At 42.8% G+C, this 18237-nt stretch overlaps 2 protein-coding genes across 4 annotated transcripts; one reads left to right on the top strand and one right to left on the bottom strand.

Moving 5' to 3' along the window:
- Positions 1 to 107: 107 nt before the first annotated feature.
- LOC115028447 (protein LCHN-like) lies at positions 108 to 9389 on the top strand. Its single transcript, XM_029462235.1, has 9 exons — positions 108 to 1059; positions 2704 to 2803; positions 3014 to 3172; positions 4953 to 5109; positions 5216 to 5354; positions 5877 to 6008; positions 6135 to 6285; positions 6622 to 6690; positions 7063 to 9389. The coding sequence occupies exons 1-9, from the start codon at positions 657 to 659 to the stop codon at positions 7256 to 7258; spliced, it is 1506 nt and encodes a 501-aa protein (XP_029318095.1). The 5' UTR covers positions 108 to 656; the 3' UTR covers positions 7259 to 9389.
- LOC115028446 (FYVE, RhoGEF and PH domain-containing protein 4-like) lies at positions 9303 to 17951 on the bottom strand. 3 transcript variants are annotated; one of them, XM_029462233.1, is made up of 16 exons: positions 17712 to 17951; positions 15483 to 15605; positions 14603 to 15167; positions 13965 to 14457; positions 13729 to 13874; positions 13109 to 13265; positions 12881 to 13019; positions 12676 to 12734; positions 12241 to 12387; positions 11918 to 12090; positions 11632 to 11662; positions 11473 to 11556; positions 11267 to 11392; positions 11026 to 11169; positions 10796 to 10936; positions 9303 to 9829 (listed from the first exon to the last, which is right to left on the bottom strand). In XM_029462233.1, the coding sequence occupies exons 1-16, from the start codon at positions 17830 to 17832 to the stop codon at positions 9542 to 9544; spliced, it is 2937 nt and encodes a 978-aa protein (XP_029318093.1). In that variant the 5' UTR covers positions 17833 to 17951; the 3' UTR covers positions 9303 to 9541. The 3 variants fall into 3 exon arrangements, with proteins under 3 accessions (XP_029318093.1, XP_029318092.1, XP_029318094.1); XM_029462232.1 differs by having other exon boundaries at positions 15483 to 15608; positions 17712 to 17950; XM_029462234.1 differs by lacking the exons at positions 14603 to 15167; positions 17712 to 17951 and having other exon boundaries at positions 15483 to 15609.
- Positions 17952 to 18237: the final 286 nt, after the last annotated feature.

Below are 18237 nucleotides of genomic sequence, written 5' to 3'. Positions count from 1 at the left end.
CAATATAGTTGACACATTTGGAGTCTTCTTGATTTTATAAACATCATTCTGATTTATAAAAACATAAATATTTTAATCGAAAGTGCTCCTTGTGAAAAGAAGATTCAACTCGACGATTTGGTGCAGGGTACATTCAAGAAGCCAAAACGGCGTCGGGTTCCCAAATGTTCAACAACAGCTATTTATTTAAATTTTATTTAACACTTTTTAAATCACTTAACAATACAGTAGTAAAAATAAAGAATAATACTTTAAATTAAATAGACATAGGTAAATACATATAAAGGCAAATCATGGGGTAAATATAAAATTAAACAAAATAAAGTAACAGCTATTCTTATTGAAGGTAACGGACACAGTAACTAGTGAATTGTCTTGAATGCAGCTCACATTATACGAAGGAGTTGCCCTCTCCCAACAGCATCAAATTTATGATCACCTCAGACAAGAAAGATTATAAAGATAGATGTGAAAGCTGCTCCGCGTACCATTAATTTAATGCAAAATGCAACCGTTCTGAACAATTAATAATAACTTTACAATGCGAGAATTGCTCTGAGTTGTAATTATCAACGGATGGACCTGGTGCCTGTCGGCTGAGACATCATTTACTGTACAATCCGCGGTGAGACAGACGAGGCGGGACCGCCGACAGGATGGTGGAGCGGTCGGACCGAGCCCCTCTGCTGGACTGGGAGGAGGTTCCGTCCGCGGAGAAGCCTAGCGGAGCAGCACCGGCGGCAGCACACGCAAAGGACCGACTGGCGAGCCCCTCCAACAGCCGTACCTCACCAGGATGCTCCGCGCCTGGGTTTGGGTGGAGCAGCGGACCAGGGGGTCCCACTCCCAGCAGGTCTGTCTCCAACGCAGACGGCTGCAGCGCCCCACCCGCGACCTCCAGCAACCTGGCGGACAGGGATGAAGCCCTGCATCCCGACAACGAGGAGCATCTCTCGGATTCAGAACCGACAGAGGTGTCGCTGGAGGACAGGATGGTGAAATGGGAGGAGAAGGACCAGATCGTGTCAGTCTTTGTGGTTACATTCAACACCAGATCAGGTGGGACATAACATATGCAACATGGAATTATCATTGCTATAATACAACAGACAATATGAAGGGAAAGGATCATGTTTATGGAAATAGAAAAATGCAGATTAATTCTTCCTCGTCTCATGCAAGCGATCCCTGTGTCTGACGCCCAAAATGAAGAGTGCATGTTTGTACCAAGTCTGCGGAACCTTCTACAGGTGTGGCTTTTTCTGACCTGGCCATAAGTTTAGAGACATGATTAAAAGCCATTTGTAGCCTCACGACAGAATAGACATGTCAGGATGAGGTCTGTGATGGAAATCAATCAGCTGGTCGTTTATGCAGAGCAGGCCTATACATTTTTTATGACGGGCATGTTGAAGACAGGGAGAGCCACACAGGTTACTCACATAGAGGGCTGATCAATGTAAGAATCATAAGAATAAATGTTTCAAAATGATTGAGAAAAGAGGAGATTCCCTGCAGGGTGGAGCTGGTGCTTTATGATTTTGCAGCATGTCAGGAGAGCAGCAGAGCAGGGTGAGGCTACAACAGACTATAACAATGCTTACAGGTAATATTGTTACCCCTGTTACTCTTTCAGTCCACTAAAGAGCTGATGCCACATCTAGGATGTATCACATCAGGATAAAGTACAGTAGCTAAATACATGTGACATATTACATGTGGTGCATCATTATATGTGCACCTGTAGAGGAAAACACCTTTTATTCAGTATATTATTAAATGTGTTTGTATTGGCAACTATTTCATCGCTCACACAAAAATATCTAGTTTAGTTTTTCTCCCTTTCTTATGTTTTTTTGGAGGTATTTAATTGTACCTTTTATTAAAGAGTGCAACATAGAAGTGACAGGAAATGAGGGAAGTGAAGAAGCGGTGAAGACATGCAACAATGTCATAAAGACACCACAGTTCCTTTTTTTTTTAAGTGAACAAATGAGACCTCAAACATTTCAGAGTCTCTGTACGAGAGCAAGTAGAGGATCAATTGCAGTCGGTTAAATTATTCATTTTAGTACTTCACCTGAAATAACTCTGCATGAGGCTCAAAGAGACACCATATTGATCATTTCTTACAGAATTTAGTCAAACATCAAGAGCCACGTTACAAAGCGAAGCATTCTCATGTGCTTGTGTTCACAAATGGCATGTTCAATAAGTAATGAAACAATCTTATGTCTCTAGTGGCCTTTTACTACTTGTCTGTGTGTACAGGAAATAGCTTTGATGGGCACTGCATCATACTCAAAGCTAAATACTTAAAGTCGATAGCAGCTGTCAAAGTGGTAAGAGAGCATCTTTGGTGTTGCACCGCAGGGGGATGATACAGACCTGTAGGCTCTGACGTCTGGACTTATATTCCTGTAGAAACTCCTCTGACTGAGCTAATATGTAGCCAATGATTAGATTGAAAACCACACTGGCTGAGTCACCTCCTCCGTCTCTCTGCTCCTATTCAGACCATATTTGCTCAGCTGCCGCTCGAGTGCTCAGCCTTCACAAAATGAATTTCAAGGAATCCAGTCGGGCGGTGTCACTGCTGTTTCATGAACCTGAAATGAAATGGTGATACTATATTTACCGTCTGGTCTTGCATTAGTGCTTTGTGTGTGTGTTGTGACGTTATCTGTTGTGTGGGTGTGATAGGGAACATGCTGGAGTGGTGTCTGCCCAAAGACATGGACCTGGAGGGAGTGGAGTTCAAAGCCATCGCCAGCGGCTCCCACAGGGTCACCACAGACTTCATGTAAGCATTTGCACAATGGAGGAAGTCGTTCACCTTCTTTACATCCTGAAGGACACAAGTGGGGGAAGCTTATTGTCAGTATTAGGATGCGGCCCCATGTCTTCCTCCTGGCAGGACAGACACACAAACTGTTGCCTGTAGCCCAGCCATCTGGCAGTGCCTTCGCTTTTCATTACTCATGGCTTCATCTCTCTCCCCCCCCATCCACAGCTACTTCCGGAAGGGCTGCTACTTTGGCCTCGCCTGCTTTGCCAACATGGCGGTGGAGAGCGCGGTGGAGAGGGGGGCGAGGATGAAGTCGGTGGGAATCCTGTCTCCGTCCTATACGCTGCTCTACCGCTACATGAGCTTCCTGGAGCACCAGGTCAGGTAAGTGGAGCTGGTTTGTTAAATGCACATGGCAGGAGATATTACGCTCACTGAATAACAGGCTTTAAAAAACTCAATGTCACAAAATAAGGAACAATGCACATCACAATTTCCCACAGATTAAATGTGACAACTGCGCACTTTTAAGGACTTTCCATGTTGGCCTTAAAACTTATATTGAAAGTCAAAGACGTTCAGTTTAAAAAACATAATTATAACCTCATTTTTGAAGTTGGAACCAGGAAATTGATCACCATCAAAATCTCTTTCAAGTATTTAAAATGTTCACTGAGAGTTTGTCCCTTGACGCTCTGACCACTGAGGGACGTCAATATGAGTCCTCAGGTAAGTTCACATGTGGCCACCAAGGGCTGCTAGTGGGACTCTCCAAGTTCCTCTTTTCTCTTTTCCCTCAAACACACCACTTACACTTTCCGTGACTCCTGTTTTCTCTTCCCATACATTAACACAACACTATTTAAACCCCAGTAATAATTTTGTTGTTGTGTAGAGTCACCTGAACTTGTTTAATCCCAACATGTGTCGCACCCCTGTCACACTTTGTCTTTGAACACAGCTCTCTCTGTATTCAGTCCTCTTTCTCTCTGCTTTCCCCGATCCTGCTCAGTTCCCACACTCCTGACCTCCAATCTTTACTCATCATTCCTCACGTAGCTCTCTCAAGACTCCCATCTGCTGACTGCCATGAGGTTTTATATAAAGTGCTCACTGTCATTCGGTGATTTAGGAATTTGTGGATACTTTCTCTCTTTTCTCTCCTTCCCTCTATTTCTGTCTTCTCCTGGCACTTGCAGCTAGCAGAACTCATTAGTTATACAGGGAAATGCTAATGATGCTAACAAGGAGGACAGGAGTGATACATGGAGATGTGTGTTGGCTTCGATAATTGCAGCCTAACATGTTGGTACAGTAGACACATAAAAAGAAAGCTGTGTGTAAATCTACCGTAGGCTGAAGTTGTGATGGGTTAATGCTAAATAAATGATTAATTATCTAACAAGAGATTAATCACAGATGCATATAATAGTTAGTCAGTCCTGATCAGATAGTAACAAGTGGAGAATCATTAACAAAGTCTTAACATGATTTACTTTTCCCTCTGGACTTTGGTGGCATTATATTTACCAGACTGACATCCGATCCCCTGCAGTTTAATGAAGAGTGTGTGTGTGTGTGTGTGTGTGTGTGTGTGTGTGTGTGTGTGTGTGTGTGTGTGTGTGAGTGTGTGTGTGAGTGAGAGTGTGATGAAAAGAGAACTTGATATTTCTAAACTGACCGTTTTGTTTACGCCTTCTTACATCTGTGTAACACCAGCTCTTTCCTTCTTGTGTGTGTGTGTGTGTGTGTGTGTGTGTGTGTGTGTGTGTGTGTGTGTTACAAAGAGCTGCAGCTGATCATTCTTCCCCACAATATAATAATACACGTGTTAGTGACTGCTCACCACATGCATTCCACATTTTAGGTCTCCAATTTAAAATCTGTGCAGAACAATTGTCAAAGTCATTTTGAAAATATACTATTTGGAGAAAAAATCAAGGTGTGTGTTTATACCAAAAAGCAGCAGTTGTCCCATCCACAGCAGTACTCCTCTAAGCTACAGGGAAATACATACACACACATATGAACTCTACTGAAACTGTATTGTCGTTGTACGTTTTCTGCACCTTGTGACAAGCTGTCCTAAAAGTAAGCTGATTTTTAAGGTTAAAATCTACCAGTTTAAATGTCCCTGAATGTCACTTTTTGTCCTCTGCTGCAGGCTCCAGCTGCAGACCCCGGGACACTACTCTCCCCTGGAAGCCTTCTATGAGGACAAGAGAGCACTTCTGCCCCCCAGTGGTGACGGTGTTGTTACTGCATGTCCAGCTAATGCCTGGGGAGCTGCAATCAACCACAGCATGCACCCTGAGATGAAGGTAGGAAGGACATTTCCTCTCCTAGAATGTCAGCTGCTGTTTGTTTTTTTACACTGTACAACTCAGTCACCTTGTGCGCCTCTGTGTTTGACTGCCTGTGGTGCAGATCACCCACCCTGCAGGCTGCATGTCCCAGTTCATCCGCTTCTTCGGGGAGCAGATCATGGTGCTGTGGAAGCTGGCTCTCCTTCGCAGACGCATCCTCATCTTCTCCCCTCCACCTGTGGGCGTGGTCTGCTACAGAGGTGAGATGGATTTACATTTTGGGAGTTATGCATCCGAGAGTCAAATGAGAAGATTGAGATCTCGTGTCCGTTTACTATGAAGCTGGAGCCGGCAGCTGCTTAGCTTAGCACAAATACTGGAAACTGCACCTACCAGCACCTCGACAGATCACTGATCAACATGCTTTATGAATCTGAATCTGTGTAAAACTGAACTTGTTGCTGAACTTTCATCTTTATGCTAGGCTCAAACTGTATATTGAATAGGGTGGTATCAATCTTCTTATCTTGCTTTTGGCAAGTAATCAAAATAGTGTATTTTACAAATAATTATATTCAAAGCTGATTACATAAATATCAGTTTGATATAGTTGACTGATAATTAATCAATTCAAGTCAGAGGTTACTGACTATCATATATATATACACACACACACACACACACACACACACACACACACACACACACACACACACACACTGTCGCTCTCTTTCTCTCCCACACTCATTATTTTTCTAATTCCACCTCCACGTCCCTCTCAGTGTACTGCTGCTGTTGCCTGGCAAACATCTCCATCCCTGGGATCGGCGTGACTGTGCCGGAGTTCCGCCCCTTCTTCTATGTTAACGTAGCGGATATCAGCGCTCTGGAGAACGAGCTCTCCTACGTGGCCTGTAAGTGGATGCTAGTGAATGTCCAATAATCCTCACTAAAAAAGGACTAGTTGGTCTCTTTGCAGGTACGATTAGCATCTCCTGCATCTCAAATGGTGGAGATCATGTGTGTGTTTGCATATTTAGGTACTACTGAGAAGATCTTTGAGGAGAAGAAGGATCTGTATGATGTGTATGTAGACAATCAGAATGTAAAGACCTACAGGGACGGCCTGAAGCCTCTGCTCCGCCTCAGCACCGCAGACAGGGAGAAATATCGCAAACTGACTGAACAGAGGTAAGTGACACTGACATCAGGTTTGATATTTCTTCTCCCTCTGTGCCAATGAGCCACACTGTTGCACTTAGTCACGATGAACACACACACACTCAATCACAACTACACTGCTGTCGTAAATAATTCAAAATGTGCATTACTCCGCGGCTAGAAAATAGTCCACAACAGATTCACTATTTCTCCTGTTTGAGTATCAAGTGCTTATTATAGCCTCGCACTGCTGCTAGCACCATGTGTACCACAGGTTCACATCACATGTGTATGTACATCACAAACAGTGCACTCTGTCCTGCAGGTTCTTTGAAGTAAAGTGTGTGTTTGTGTGTGTATGCGCAGGCAGATGTTGCTGTACTCCCAGGAGGAGAATGGAGACTGTGTGTCCAGCGAAGAGGATCTTTTTATTCTGTAAGTACAACATGACACTTTCACCCTCCCAGTGGAGCCGTAACTTGCTGGTTAACTACTTTACGCAGAGCAGACACAACATGATCTTTTTATTAAGTCACAAACATCAAATCAAAAAGAGCCCGAGCTTCCTCCTCCTCTCACAGGAACTGTAGTTATTAACTCGCAAAGGAAAGATTTCTGCTCATTTCTTTTGTGCTTTTCCCGTCTAATCACTGCTATTGTTCAGCATAAAGACTTGAAATGAAAACCACAAGAGTGTGGGAGGAATGCACACAGGACAAAACACTGTGGAAAAGTCAAATTTGTATATATTTTCTAAATTATAAAAACTCCCCTGCTCATCCTTCCCTCTAATGTTGACTCATCCAGGTTTTTCCTGGAGCAGAACAACAGGATATTCCAGACCCTCAGCGAGGTGGCCGGGAGCCCCGACCCCACGCTGACCCAGGAGAGTGTGAGGGCCATGGGTCTGGATCCCCATGGAGACAGGCTCTTCCTGCTCCACCTGCTGGAGATCTATGGTTACGACACCCTGCTGGTGTCGGAGCAGCTGTGCTGCAGTTGAGAGATCATGGACAGCTGGCTCTCCGCCTTTCATCCCTGCTGGTTTTAAAGTGGGTGTCTATTAGCACCGAGCACACGTGGAGTGCTGCACTACGGGCTTCTTGGAGTCTTCAGGACTGTTTCTGTAGGAAACCTTTTGTTGTATATCTCCCCGTGCTTCTTTTGTTCAACGTAATTCTGCTCCCTCACAACCTGATGGCACGAGTCAACTCTCATGTACTACAACCAAGAGTAATGTGGTCAGTTCTACTTGATACAGCTTCATAAAGACGGACGACTCACCCGACTGAAAGTGATTCTCTGGATCATTACAGCTGCAGGACTGAGCCATGTTTGAATGCCATGGATGGCAGCTGCAAACCCAACATAAGATCAAATAAATACTAACGTGGCCTGAACTGTACTCGGACATAAATTTGAATGAGAACACAAGAGACTTCCTCCAAGATGAAGCCAGTGATTTGGAGATTATCTGTGAACAAAACTGCGTATTGATGTATGAAAGTGAAGAGGAGAGGTAGCCGTCCTGTAAATAATCCTGTTCCCTCCCCCCTTTAGGTATCGTGTGTCAGCGTATGTGGGACATGGGGTCCACCTCTCTGCCAGTGTTGCTTTCCTTGTATCAAGTGCTGGATTCAAAAATCTCATTTTTTAAGCCTCCATGTCGACATCAGGACCTCCATGTTTGAAGAGCCATGTCTGTGAGCACTGCTGTTTAACTTAATGCGTCAAAATGACCAGCTTGCCATTTAATGTTAAGACTAATTATCTTTGGCCTGAGTTTAGAACAAATCAGATGTTCTAATGATGTCCAGCAGGTGATTTAAAAAGGCAGTTCAGAAGAGTGCACAGTTACACAAAGGTTAGTCCTTAATGCTTTTCTCTAATGTCCGGTTGTGTTTTTTCAGCTCCAGCATCAGGACACAGACCTTCATGTGGCGAGTCCACAACTTTAGATGATTCTCTCCATTCAGAGACTCTGAGATGATTCATTTAACAACTACCGCCTGCAGAATAGATCACAGAGAATGTGAAATACTAGAACTTTTAGGCTCCGTATGTTTGGAAGCACACTATAGCAGCTTATGCTTTTGGCTCCGTCAACAGAGAGGTCGCACTTGTTGGAAGCTCATGTTGTGAAAGAAACAAGGTGCTTGAGAGTCTTAACGCTGCAGTAATCAAGTTTCTAAGTAACGCACAGCTAGTACATCGTTTCTGTTTAACACAAAGGGACACAAGCTTTTACCAACTATTGGACTTTCTTTTCTTGCTACCTGCTAAGTTTGTACGTCTCCTGTTAAGCTGGAAACATGGCTGATGTAGTGAGGTTGAGTCATACAGTAACTGTTTAAATAATAAATAAAACCATAACTAGCTAAGGCTTAAAGCTCCTGAGAGTTCAAAGATTAGTGATAATCCTCAGCAGGGTTGTCAACGACCTCTTTCACATTCCATGAGTCTGTTAGTATATTAATAAATCCTGATTAATGCAGCTTTAAGCAGGTCAATGAGATATTTAGGATTTCTGCATAACTCTATAGATCAGGTTTAGTTTAGTTTTAATTTGGAACAGCAACGTTCCACAAATGTCCTCCAGAGGAACTCGTTACATCTGCAACTTGCAACTTGAAAACACATGCGCTGAAATAGACAAGTCTAATGAAATGACATGAAGTCAAATCATAAAGTTAATGTGCTTCTGGAATAAACATATACACACACACACACACACAACAAACTAATAGTTAATGTTTTACTGTGATCATGGATCATCATCTCTTTTTAAATGTTTTTTTTTTTTTTTACAGTTTCTTTAGCTGTTAATCGTTTGGAGTGTAAATATTCAATTGCTGTAACATTATCTGTGAAGCAATGGGATCAGCTGAATGTGTTTTATAAAGGCAAGTGTGATCCCACAGAGCCTTTACGTGTTTAACTGTCTGCTGTAGGAAAACAACCTCAACATATCTTCACGTCGCATGGCACCTTCGACCGCGTGTACAGAGCTGGAGCGGCCATTGTTTGTAGTTGAAGGATAGTCAGAGTCATATTAAAACACCTTCACTTTATTTATTTTACTGTAAACCGTTTCAGAAATAAAGTGCATCACCACTTGTGAGGAAAACACAGTTCTCAGTCTGAATATTATTATGAATTTCACTTTTCAGATTTCATTAATTATTAAATGTTAATTTCAAAGCTACCGACTTTAACATCAATGTAACATCGATGGACGTTCGCCTGTTCCATGTTCATGCCTCTACGAGTTCCTGGACTCAAATGTTCAGGAATCGTCAAAGATGAGAAGTTCCTCATCAGGACGCACATGTCCATCATCGACACATCCGAAGCCATCGGTGGTGCATTCATGGCCACTGAGAGTACGCCGCCCGCCCGCCACAGCATCTTTCAGAACAGCCAGCCAGCTCAGTTTGAGGTCCAAGCCGTCGCAGGAGAACGTGTGGGTGGTTTTGGATCGGCTTAGACGGAAACAAGGCTGACCCCGGAGCTCCTGAGGGGAATCCTCCACACTGCAGCCCAGGAGAGTTATACTGGACAGGGGCTTCACACCCTGGAGATGGAGGGGTCGAATGAAAGGGATAGAAAGCAGGCGATGGATGCAAAGGTTGAAGCTGAGCATTGCCAGATTTTGTATGAAACATGTTTTTGTCCTACAGGGGGGGTTTGCAACAGAATAACACGCTCTCCCGTCTAATAGAGAATATGCAGTGACGTCACACTAACCAGTCTGGACGTAAAACACAAGTTTCATCACAATACTATATTATATCGTTGTTAAAGTTGAACATTTCTCATGTTTAAGCACCGTTTGAATATTTAGGAAAATGGTGACACAGACGGGCCATGGAAATTTCAAAATAAAAAAAAGGTGTGATAGATGGCAATATGTATTGATGTTTTCCCTTAGCATTGATGATATTACATCATTGAATAGATACATTAATGCATTGTGTCACCCCTACAGACTAGTCAGTTGTATATTGATGTTAAAAAGTAGCAGAAGAGGTTTTGGACAAACAATATTGTGGGAAAAAACCTCACAAAATGCAGGGAACGAGAAGTTACTGAATGGTTTGAGGACAATGAAAGTTATGTGACCGTTTAGGTAATTACCTTAAGTTAACACCTACAGTAGATTTGTGTTTGGCGACATCATAGGACACTGTTCTTTAATGTGTCACCTACAGGATCCGTGTGTTTAGTGTTAAAAGCTATCACTAAAGGCTTTTACTGTAGGGTTAGATTTAATGCAGCATTTCTTTGTTGTGATGGATTAAAATCAATTCATCAAACACATTGAAGTAAAGAGCGATTTAAAAACAAAACCACAATCTTCAAATGATAATCTCTCAGATGTATTAACATCATTTGAGTAAATTGTTAGTATGTTCTTGTTATAATATCTCCATAAATGATGTAATCCCAATATGAATCCATTGAAAGAGTTTGAAAACAATAAAAAGGCCTCTTACGTTGTAAACTCAAGGTTAAAACAGTACGTCACACTGATCCCTACCTGTGGAGCAGTATAAAGGTGGAGGACCGGAGGTTCAGTCCGGGGGAGGACAGACCACACTCGTTGGCAGGTCTTTGTGTTGTCACCATACAGCAGGAAGCCACTCAGCACGCAGTCACTGGACACTGTAGATGCCTCCGACTAGGAGAACACAAGAAAACACAATACTGTTAGACTATGGTATGCGCCTAAAAACCTCCTCTAACCTTTAGCAAACACACCGGGCTCACCTCCAGCGTCCTTCTCTTCTTTCCCTCGGCATTCTCCCCTCTCCGAGTGGTCAGGATGGAGCAGCAGGCTTTACACACTTTGTTCAGCTTGTTCCCGTCATACTCTAAAGCCACCTTGTTGTCTGAACACTTCCAGCACACCACCTGAGGAGCAGAAGACCATCACTGCCATCTTGTCCTAGAACAAGTTAGGTTGTGTCCCCATCGTCCCCAGTGTACATGACACCTGCACGTCACTCACGCAGCCACAGGCTCTGCAGTGATGTCTCCTCCTGGTCAGTGCGTTGAAAGGATCCTGACATTTCATACACAAAGTCACCTCATTGTCCCTGATCCAGCGAGGGGCACGTCGGCCGAGGTCCTCCGTCTGTAACACACACACAGTTTTATAGTCTTAATTTTGTGATGATAAAGTCACACGATCCTCTTCTGAAATATCAAACTTACTGAATCTTCTGCATTTAGCTCCTTCGAAACTAATTTGAAGGTTTCATTTTTCTTCTGAAACACGTCAATGGTTTCATGAATTACCTGAAAGAAAGAATATTTAATATTTTCCTAATCTATGAAATAATAATAATAATAATAAATTTTTAAAAACAGTACCTTTATCCACTCATCTCTGTCTTGTTCAGAGCTTTAAAAAGAAAAGAAAAAAAAGAATTACACATTTAATGCACTGAAGTGTCGAGTCATTTTATATCAAATCAAATAAATCTACATTCCAACTAAAACTGCTGCATAGTTGCGAGACATTTTGTCTCACAACTAATTTGTCCCACAAAAAAACAAACAAAGGTAGACGAGTTTAGTGTCAACGATCAAACAAAGAAGAAAAGCATCTCAACTGGTATTGACACACACACGCACACGCACGCGCACACGCACGCACCTGGCCTGCAGCTCAAGGCTCCTCTCCTTCCCAGAGACCTGGAAGGTGTACAGGTGGTCTTCATTGGTGGTCTGCTGCACCTGCATACCATCCACTCCGATCCTGCAGCGGACAGTAAAACGCTGCCCAACTAGGCTAAATTTAGGGTGGCAGCACAGCAGGAAGTTGTTGAACTGGAGAAAAGTTACACAACTTCATCTACAAGGTTTCTTTTATGTGTATTAAATAAACATATTAGGGCACTCATAGTAAGTACAGTTTAAATTAATCCTGTGATATACTCTAAATTCTTGGCAGATTGTGTGTCTGCATATGTTTCTAACCAGGAATAGGTGCCTCTCCATGGCAGAGGTGTTCCTGGCAGCAAGCTTGAGCAGACGACCTTCCCTGAGGAACTCGTTGGTCGGGTTGACCACCTCCTCCTCCTCTCCAAGCATCTCATAGATCTCCAGCAGCCGCTTCAGGTTCTCCTACAGGGAAAGAAAGAAACACTACAACTGATCTATGCACACAATAACGGCATGAACAAATTCCCTGCAGACATTTCTGAGATGTCGTGTTCACGAGCATGAGATGGACAACACGAAAACATAATGCCTCTGCCACGGCTGATGCAAAAGCAATAAAACTCAATAATAGATGAATCAAAACCACCATGTGAGGATCACTTGTATATAATACAATGAATTTAATGTGCGACAGTGATGAAATCTTACTTAGCACAGTAGTAAAGGATGTGGTGTGTAAAGGTAACGTACAGCTTTGTGGATGGAGCTGTTTGAGTGGGTGGCTGCCATGGAAATGGTCTGCAAGGATTCTGCAGGAGAAGACGAGGAAGAGGTTCAGTCTGCTCATTACAGACATAACAACACACCAGAGACACTTCATGAGGGTCCCATTAATAGTTTACACACGCAAACTCACAGTAAGAACATATGAGTAATAATGGTATCGTATACATACTCTGAGCAAGGTCATAATCTGGATTATCCAGGGGCAGTTTCTTCATGTAATCCCTGAGCAGCATCTCATAACGTGGAACCCTCTGGACTGGTTCCAACATGTGGTGCTGCAGGGTCAGGCTGCCACACACCTCCTGACTCTAAACAAGATACACAACATCCCGCTCAGACCTCCAAACCTTCAGCTGCAGAGGCTGTCATGATGCATATCCTGCTGAATGTGTGTTACCTGTATGTTCTGGATGATGTTTCTGAAGGCGGAGGAGCGTTCAGTCCACATCCTCACCAGCTCCATGGCCTGGTCAAAGTTCCTGACGTAGTCGGCATACATCCTCAGAAAGGGTGCGTGTTGCAGCAGAACAGTACCCAGGCCTGGGCTCTCACACCTGGAGTAAGTAAGCAGATGTTTTTAAATGATGCAATATTTAATGTTTTGGTAGAAAGTCCTGATGTGAACGACACAAAGACAGTTCAGCATCTTCTGTGGTGACGCTCTGTCAGAGCTGCACTGCAGACCTGCATGTTTGTTTCCTTCACTTTGTAAGTCAAACAGTCAAACATGCCCTGCGTTCCAATACTCCAGTTGTATGCATACTGCATGCAACAGTGCATACTTTGTAAGGGCAGCTTCAGTACGTACTAAAAGTAAAAAGAAAAAGTATAGTAAAACATCCTTCTTTAGGAAGTGTGATTCTGTATACAGTAACACATTAAAAGTAGCTAGGAAAAGACTACCACAAGAGCAGGAAGAGTAGCTGTAAAAGGTCATTTGAGTTCACATAGCAAGTGCAGGCTATGTGACGGGCGGGTCAGAACATTGTCTGTGTTGACGTTGACGTGAACACCCACCAGTGGCTGATGCAGTTTTCCAGGTCCGGCAGCAGGAACTGGCTGTGGAAGGAGTAGATGGAGGAAATGTTGGAGAAAATATTTCTTATCACGTCAGGAGGAAAGGAGCCTCGACCTGCCTCTTCAGTGAGCCGGGAGCAGAACACCTGTGAGGGGAGGGGAGGGGGAAATCAGAACATTTGTTTGCATCAAGTGCATTTTGCTGCAGGAAGCCACAAACAGATTTCCACACTGACCTGATCAAGCAGGTGGAGACGAGCCACGTAGGCTCTCTCTGTCTGCAGCAGTTCATTGGCTATCTTGTACAACTTCTGCTCGTTCTCATCATCTTTTGGCCCTCCTCCTCCTCCTCCTCCTCCTCCTCCTCCTCCTCCTCCTCCTCCCTTCCTCGTCTCCTCATCATTTGGTTCATCTTCAGACTTCTTGTGACTCCTGACATCATCCGTCGTTGCCTCATTCCACTGGCAGGAGGACTTGGAGCCATATCCTACGGGGATCTTGCCTTCTTCCATGGTGTCATTTAATCCCTTCCCATGTATTACAGTGCATTCTGTCCCCTGCACTACATGCATTCGTCCTGGGGAATGCTCTTTGCCAATGCTGGATAGACAGGAGTCACTTGTAGCGTGTCTCAGTCTTTGGTTAACTGGTGCTCTGATGGTGATGACTGGCCCTTTGCAGTTGGGGGATTGAATCAGTGGAGAGCAGTCATCTTTTTCAGCTGGAATGCTGCAGAAATAGAGAGCAGATATTATTGAAAATGTTATGGCCATTCAGAGATGAGTGGAAATGAGCTCTATATAGAGCTATACGTGCTACGGGATGATATCTAGGTAATCAAGGTGCAGAAATGGATCAAATTATAAAATCCAACCTGCTCTCATCCAAGTAAACAATCAAGTCAGGCACGCTCAAAGACTTTCCCGCTCTCTTCTCTTGTTTTTCCGTCTTGCTACTTGAGATTCCGTGCAGTCCTAGCCATGATTTAGAGTTCTTGGCGGGTCTATAGCTCCCCATCCTCCCTTGCACAGGGCTGGGGGTCCGCAGTAATCTTGCGAGAGGGCTGCGGTTCCTTGGAGATAGTTTAGCAGGGCTGTGCCCGTCTTCCCTTGATGGGCTACAGCTCTGCAAGCCTCTTTTGCCTGGACTTGGAGATCCTAAAAGTGGACTGCTTCCAATAAGTGGAGCCCCCTGAGTGTGTCTGGCAGAGCTGACATGAACTCCAGACACATTAAACAAACTGCTAAATCCTCCTCGGATCGGACTAGCGGAGCCTAGACAATTCTGTGAAGGGCTGACGCAGCAGACACCTCCGTTAGGACTCTGGTCTGGCTCTCTGCTGTTAATTTGTTGAGGTAGTAACTTCCCTGCAGTGGGACTGAGGGCTTGAGCGTGCCTCGTTCTCAGTGGACTCTGGAAGGGAGCTGGTTTAGGAGGAACTGCAAAGAGATAAACAGCACGGTTGGCTAATCTATAATTATTATATTTTATTATATAAAACTACCAATTCTTTAAATAATATTGTCAATTCTCAGCAACAAACAATGCAATTACAATTTGTAGGCTCAGGCTAGATTTAAAAAAAAGTAAGTAACACTGTAAAACCTTTTCTCAACAAATCACACAATAATTCTGGACACAACTTTGACTTGGTTGGAGGATTTCTGTTCATCAGTAGCAATATGTAGGTTCTCGCCCACCCTTAACACTTGCAGTGATAGACTTGCATGCACAGCATTTATTTCTCAGCCTACCTTGTAGTTTGAGAGGCGATCCTTCAGCCACGCTTCTGTCATCGACTTCCTCTGCACCGGGTTTACGGTTTGGTTCTGATCCACAGACTCTGTCGCAGTACGAGCCGCACACTCCACTGCTCACTACTACAAGAGAAGCACACCGTTACTGTTAGAACATGATATGCAGATTTCTCCCCACGCTGCGTTATTAGTATTATTATTATTATTATTATTATACATCACGATAATGTCGTTATTATGAATTACTCTGGCCATGATAACCTTGATATTGTGGCCGCCTTAGTTTCACCATTACAAGAAGCACACAACTCTAAAGTGTCAAAGTTATCAAGATCTTGACCTACAACTTAATAAATGTACTAGTTTTAAACTTTGAGGATATATTTTGCTGAGTCCTTGGAAACTTAAAGCTGATTCAGAGGTCTTGTTCCTCCGGAGCCTTCAGCTGCTAACAAACACAGACACAGGGAAAAACTGACTCATTGTGATGTCGCTAATCTCTTGGTTGTGCACTAAAGTTTCTCCTGCACTTATAAAAGCTTTATTCTGGTGCATATTGTACTTTTAGAAGCACTGCAGGTTGTTGCTGAGCAGCATACTGTCCCATCTATAGCTGTAGTGTATTGTTCCTGCCTGTATGGTCAGACGTGTGTGCGGTCCCTGGTTTTAAGTCATGCAGGGGTCAGGAGTGGTTTTTATTCTGGACCAAAGACCAAATGAGTTAGTTTAAATTATTTATGAGTCCAAAAGTACAGAATGCATTTGTCCAGAATGGAAGATGAGAAGGAGTACTACTGGTTTAGTATTTGATCTTTAAAAGGATCCTCAAAAAACAAGCAGTTTACATGTTAAAAACAAAGTATTCTGCAGTTTCATTACTCTGATATCCTAACAACACAACTACTTTCAAACTCTAACTGTTTTCTTACCTGCAGTTAATGTCCAAACTTATGAAAGATTATCCGTGACTTGAATAACAAAGTAAAGTTTTTTCATGACGTGTTGATCATGTGGGCTAAAAACCTACTTTCTCAACACTGTAATACTTCTGCTTTCTCACTTCCTTTGCTCCAGTCTGCCCATTTAATGTTATTTCAGAGTCTCAGAGGAAACTTTCTACTTCAGCACTTTTATAAATAAATACTATCAATCCCACAGAATGTGGTCGTTGTTAGACAGCAGTGATGTGAGCCTTGACCATTTAATTTCAGAGATATGTTAAAATAATAAAGATATGCTTATCCACTGGTCATTCGCAGCACATAAAACTACAACATGCAGGCGACACATTTAAACAAACTAGATGTAACTTTAATTAGAGGTGCTGGTAGGAGGATGTTGTTGTTCGTTGTTAACTTTTCCTCCCGTTTCCAGTATTTAAGTGTCTTTACTCAACTATTCCTTTAAAGTTTTCAACTGTCTTTGAACTGAATCCAAAATTCACTGCACTGCACATCAATGTATAGCCTCCCAGTTGTGATAAAGGAAAAAATGTCAATGTTATTTTAATATTAAGAACGAATTAATGGCCATACTTTGTATATTCTGTAAGGGTGCTTGTTTCAACAAGCCTCACACACACAGCTAAAGAAGAACTTGCATTATTGCACTGTTGAATCAATAGGCAGCTCTGCCTCAATGGGCAACAGGACAGATCTGTGTGTGTGAGAGAGGGAGATCGACAAACGGGGTCTCAAGACATGCAGGCAAAGTCCAGGCTGAATCAGGAGAAAGAGATTTCACTGCAGTAATCCAACAAGCTGTGGCATTATATTCACAATAATATAACTTAATGTATATACTGATGTAACCCAGGCACAACAAGGAGTGTAGATGTACATGCTGCCCTATATGGTCACTCTCTTAGAGGACGTGTTGAGCCTTAATAATCAGGTTACTCTGGTTGATGTGAACACAGACAGCCTCCTGATTTATTGGAAAATATTCAGATTATATTTTGATAGTGTTTCCAAACAATAACCACTCATAAGCATTCTTTTTATTGCCACAAACTCCAGTAAAACCAGCCCATCTAGTAGCTCAGAATGTAGTTGTCACTTTTCATACATTTGTGCAACAATTGCATTTGCTTTGCAGCAGACATCGAATGTAGAAAATATAAGAGCCAATATAGGCCTACTACTCCAAGATTGTTTTGTTTTGTCGTATCATTATGTTGGATTATTATTTATTATATAAAGCTACTCTTAAATGAAAGGGACTCACCTGTGTGTGAGACGAGGCAGTCTGCACCCTTGACCTTCCGTTTGACCGCAACCCGTCTGAACTCCTCCGTCTCGCGGTTGCACTTCACCGTCAGACTGTAACGTTTCTTCAGGTCAAACATTGTTTCGCCTTAGGTCCAACTTCTTGCACCGGAAAAAGATAGGGAGCCCCCGAGACTCTGATGTTCACTGTTTCACGTGCTCAATCAATTACCAGCACTAATATCTCTCCAGCTGTTTGACAAGCCCCGCCTCTCAGTTAAAGCCCCACGCGCCCCCTGACATTTCTACGTATATATATATATATATATATATATATATATATATATATATATATATATATATATATATATATATACATATACATAAATATATATACACATATTAATATATTTATACATATATATATACATGTATATATCACTGTGTTATAATTATTGATGCATTAATGCATCATTATTGTTGCAGGTGGTAAAGGTGGAGCCACTTTTATTTACTTTATATAAGGCTGGGTAGCCTCACCTATA

This window comes from Cottoperca gobio, chromosome 23 (assembly GCF_900634415.1).
Source record: "Cottoperca gobio chromosome 23, fCotGob3.1, whole genome shotgun sequence".
Taxonomy (NCBI): Eukaryota; Metazoa; Chordata; class Actinopteri; order Perciformes; family Bovichtidae; genus Cottoperca; species Cottoperca gobio.
This window is presented reverse-complemented; position numbering and strand designations above follow the sequence as displayed.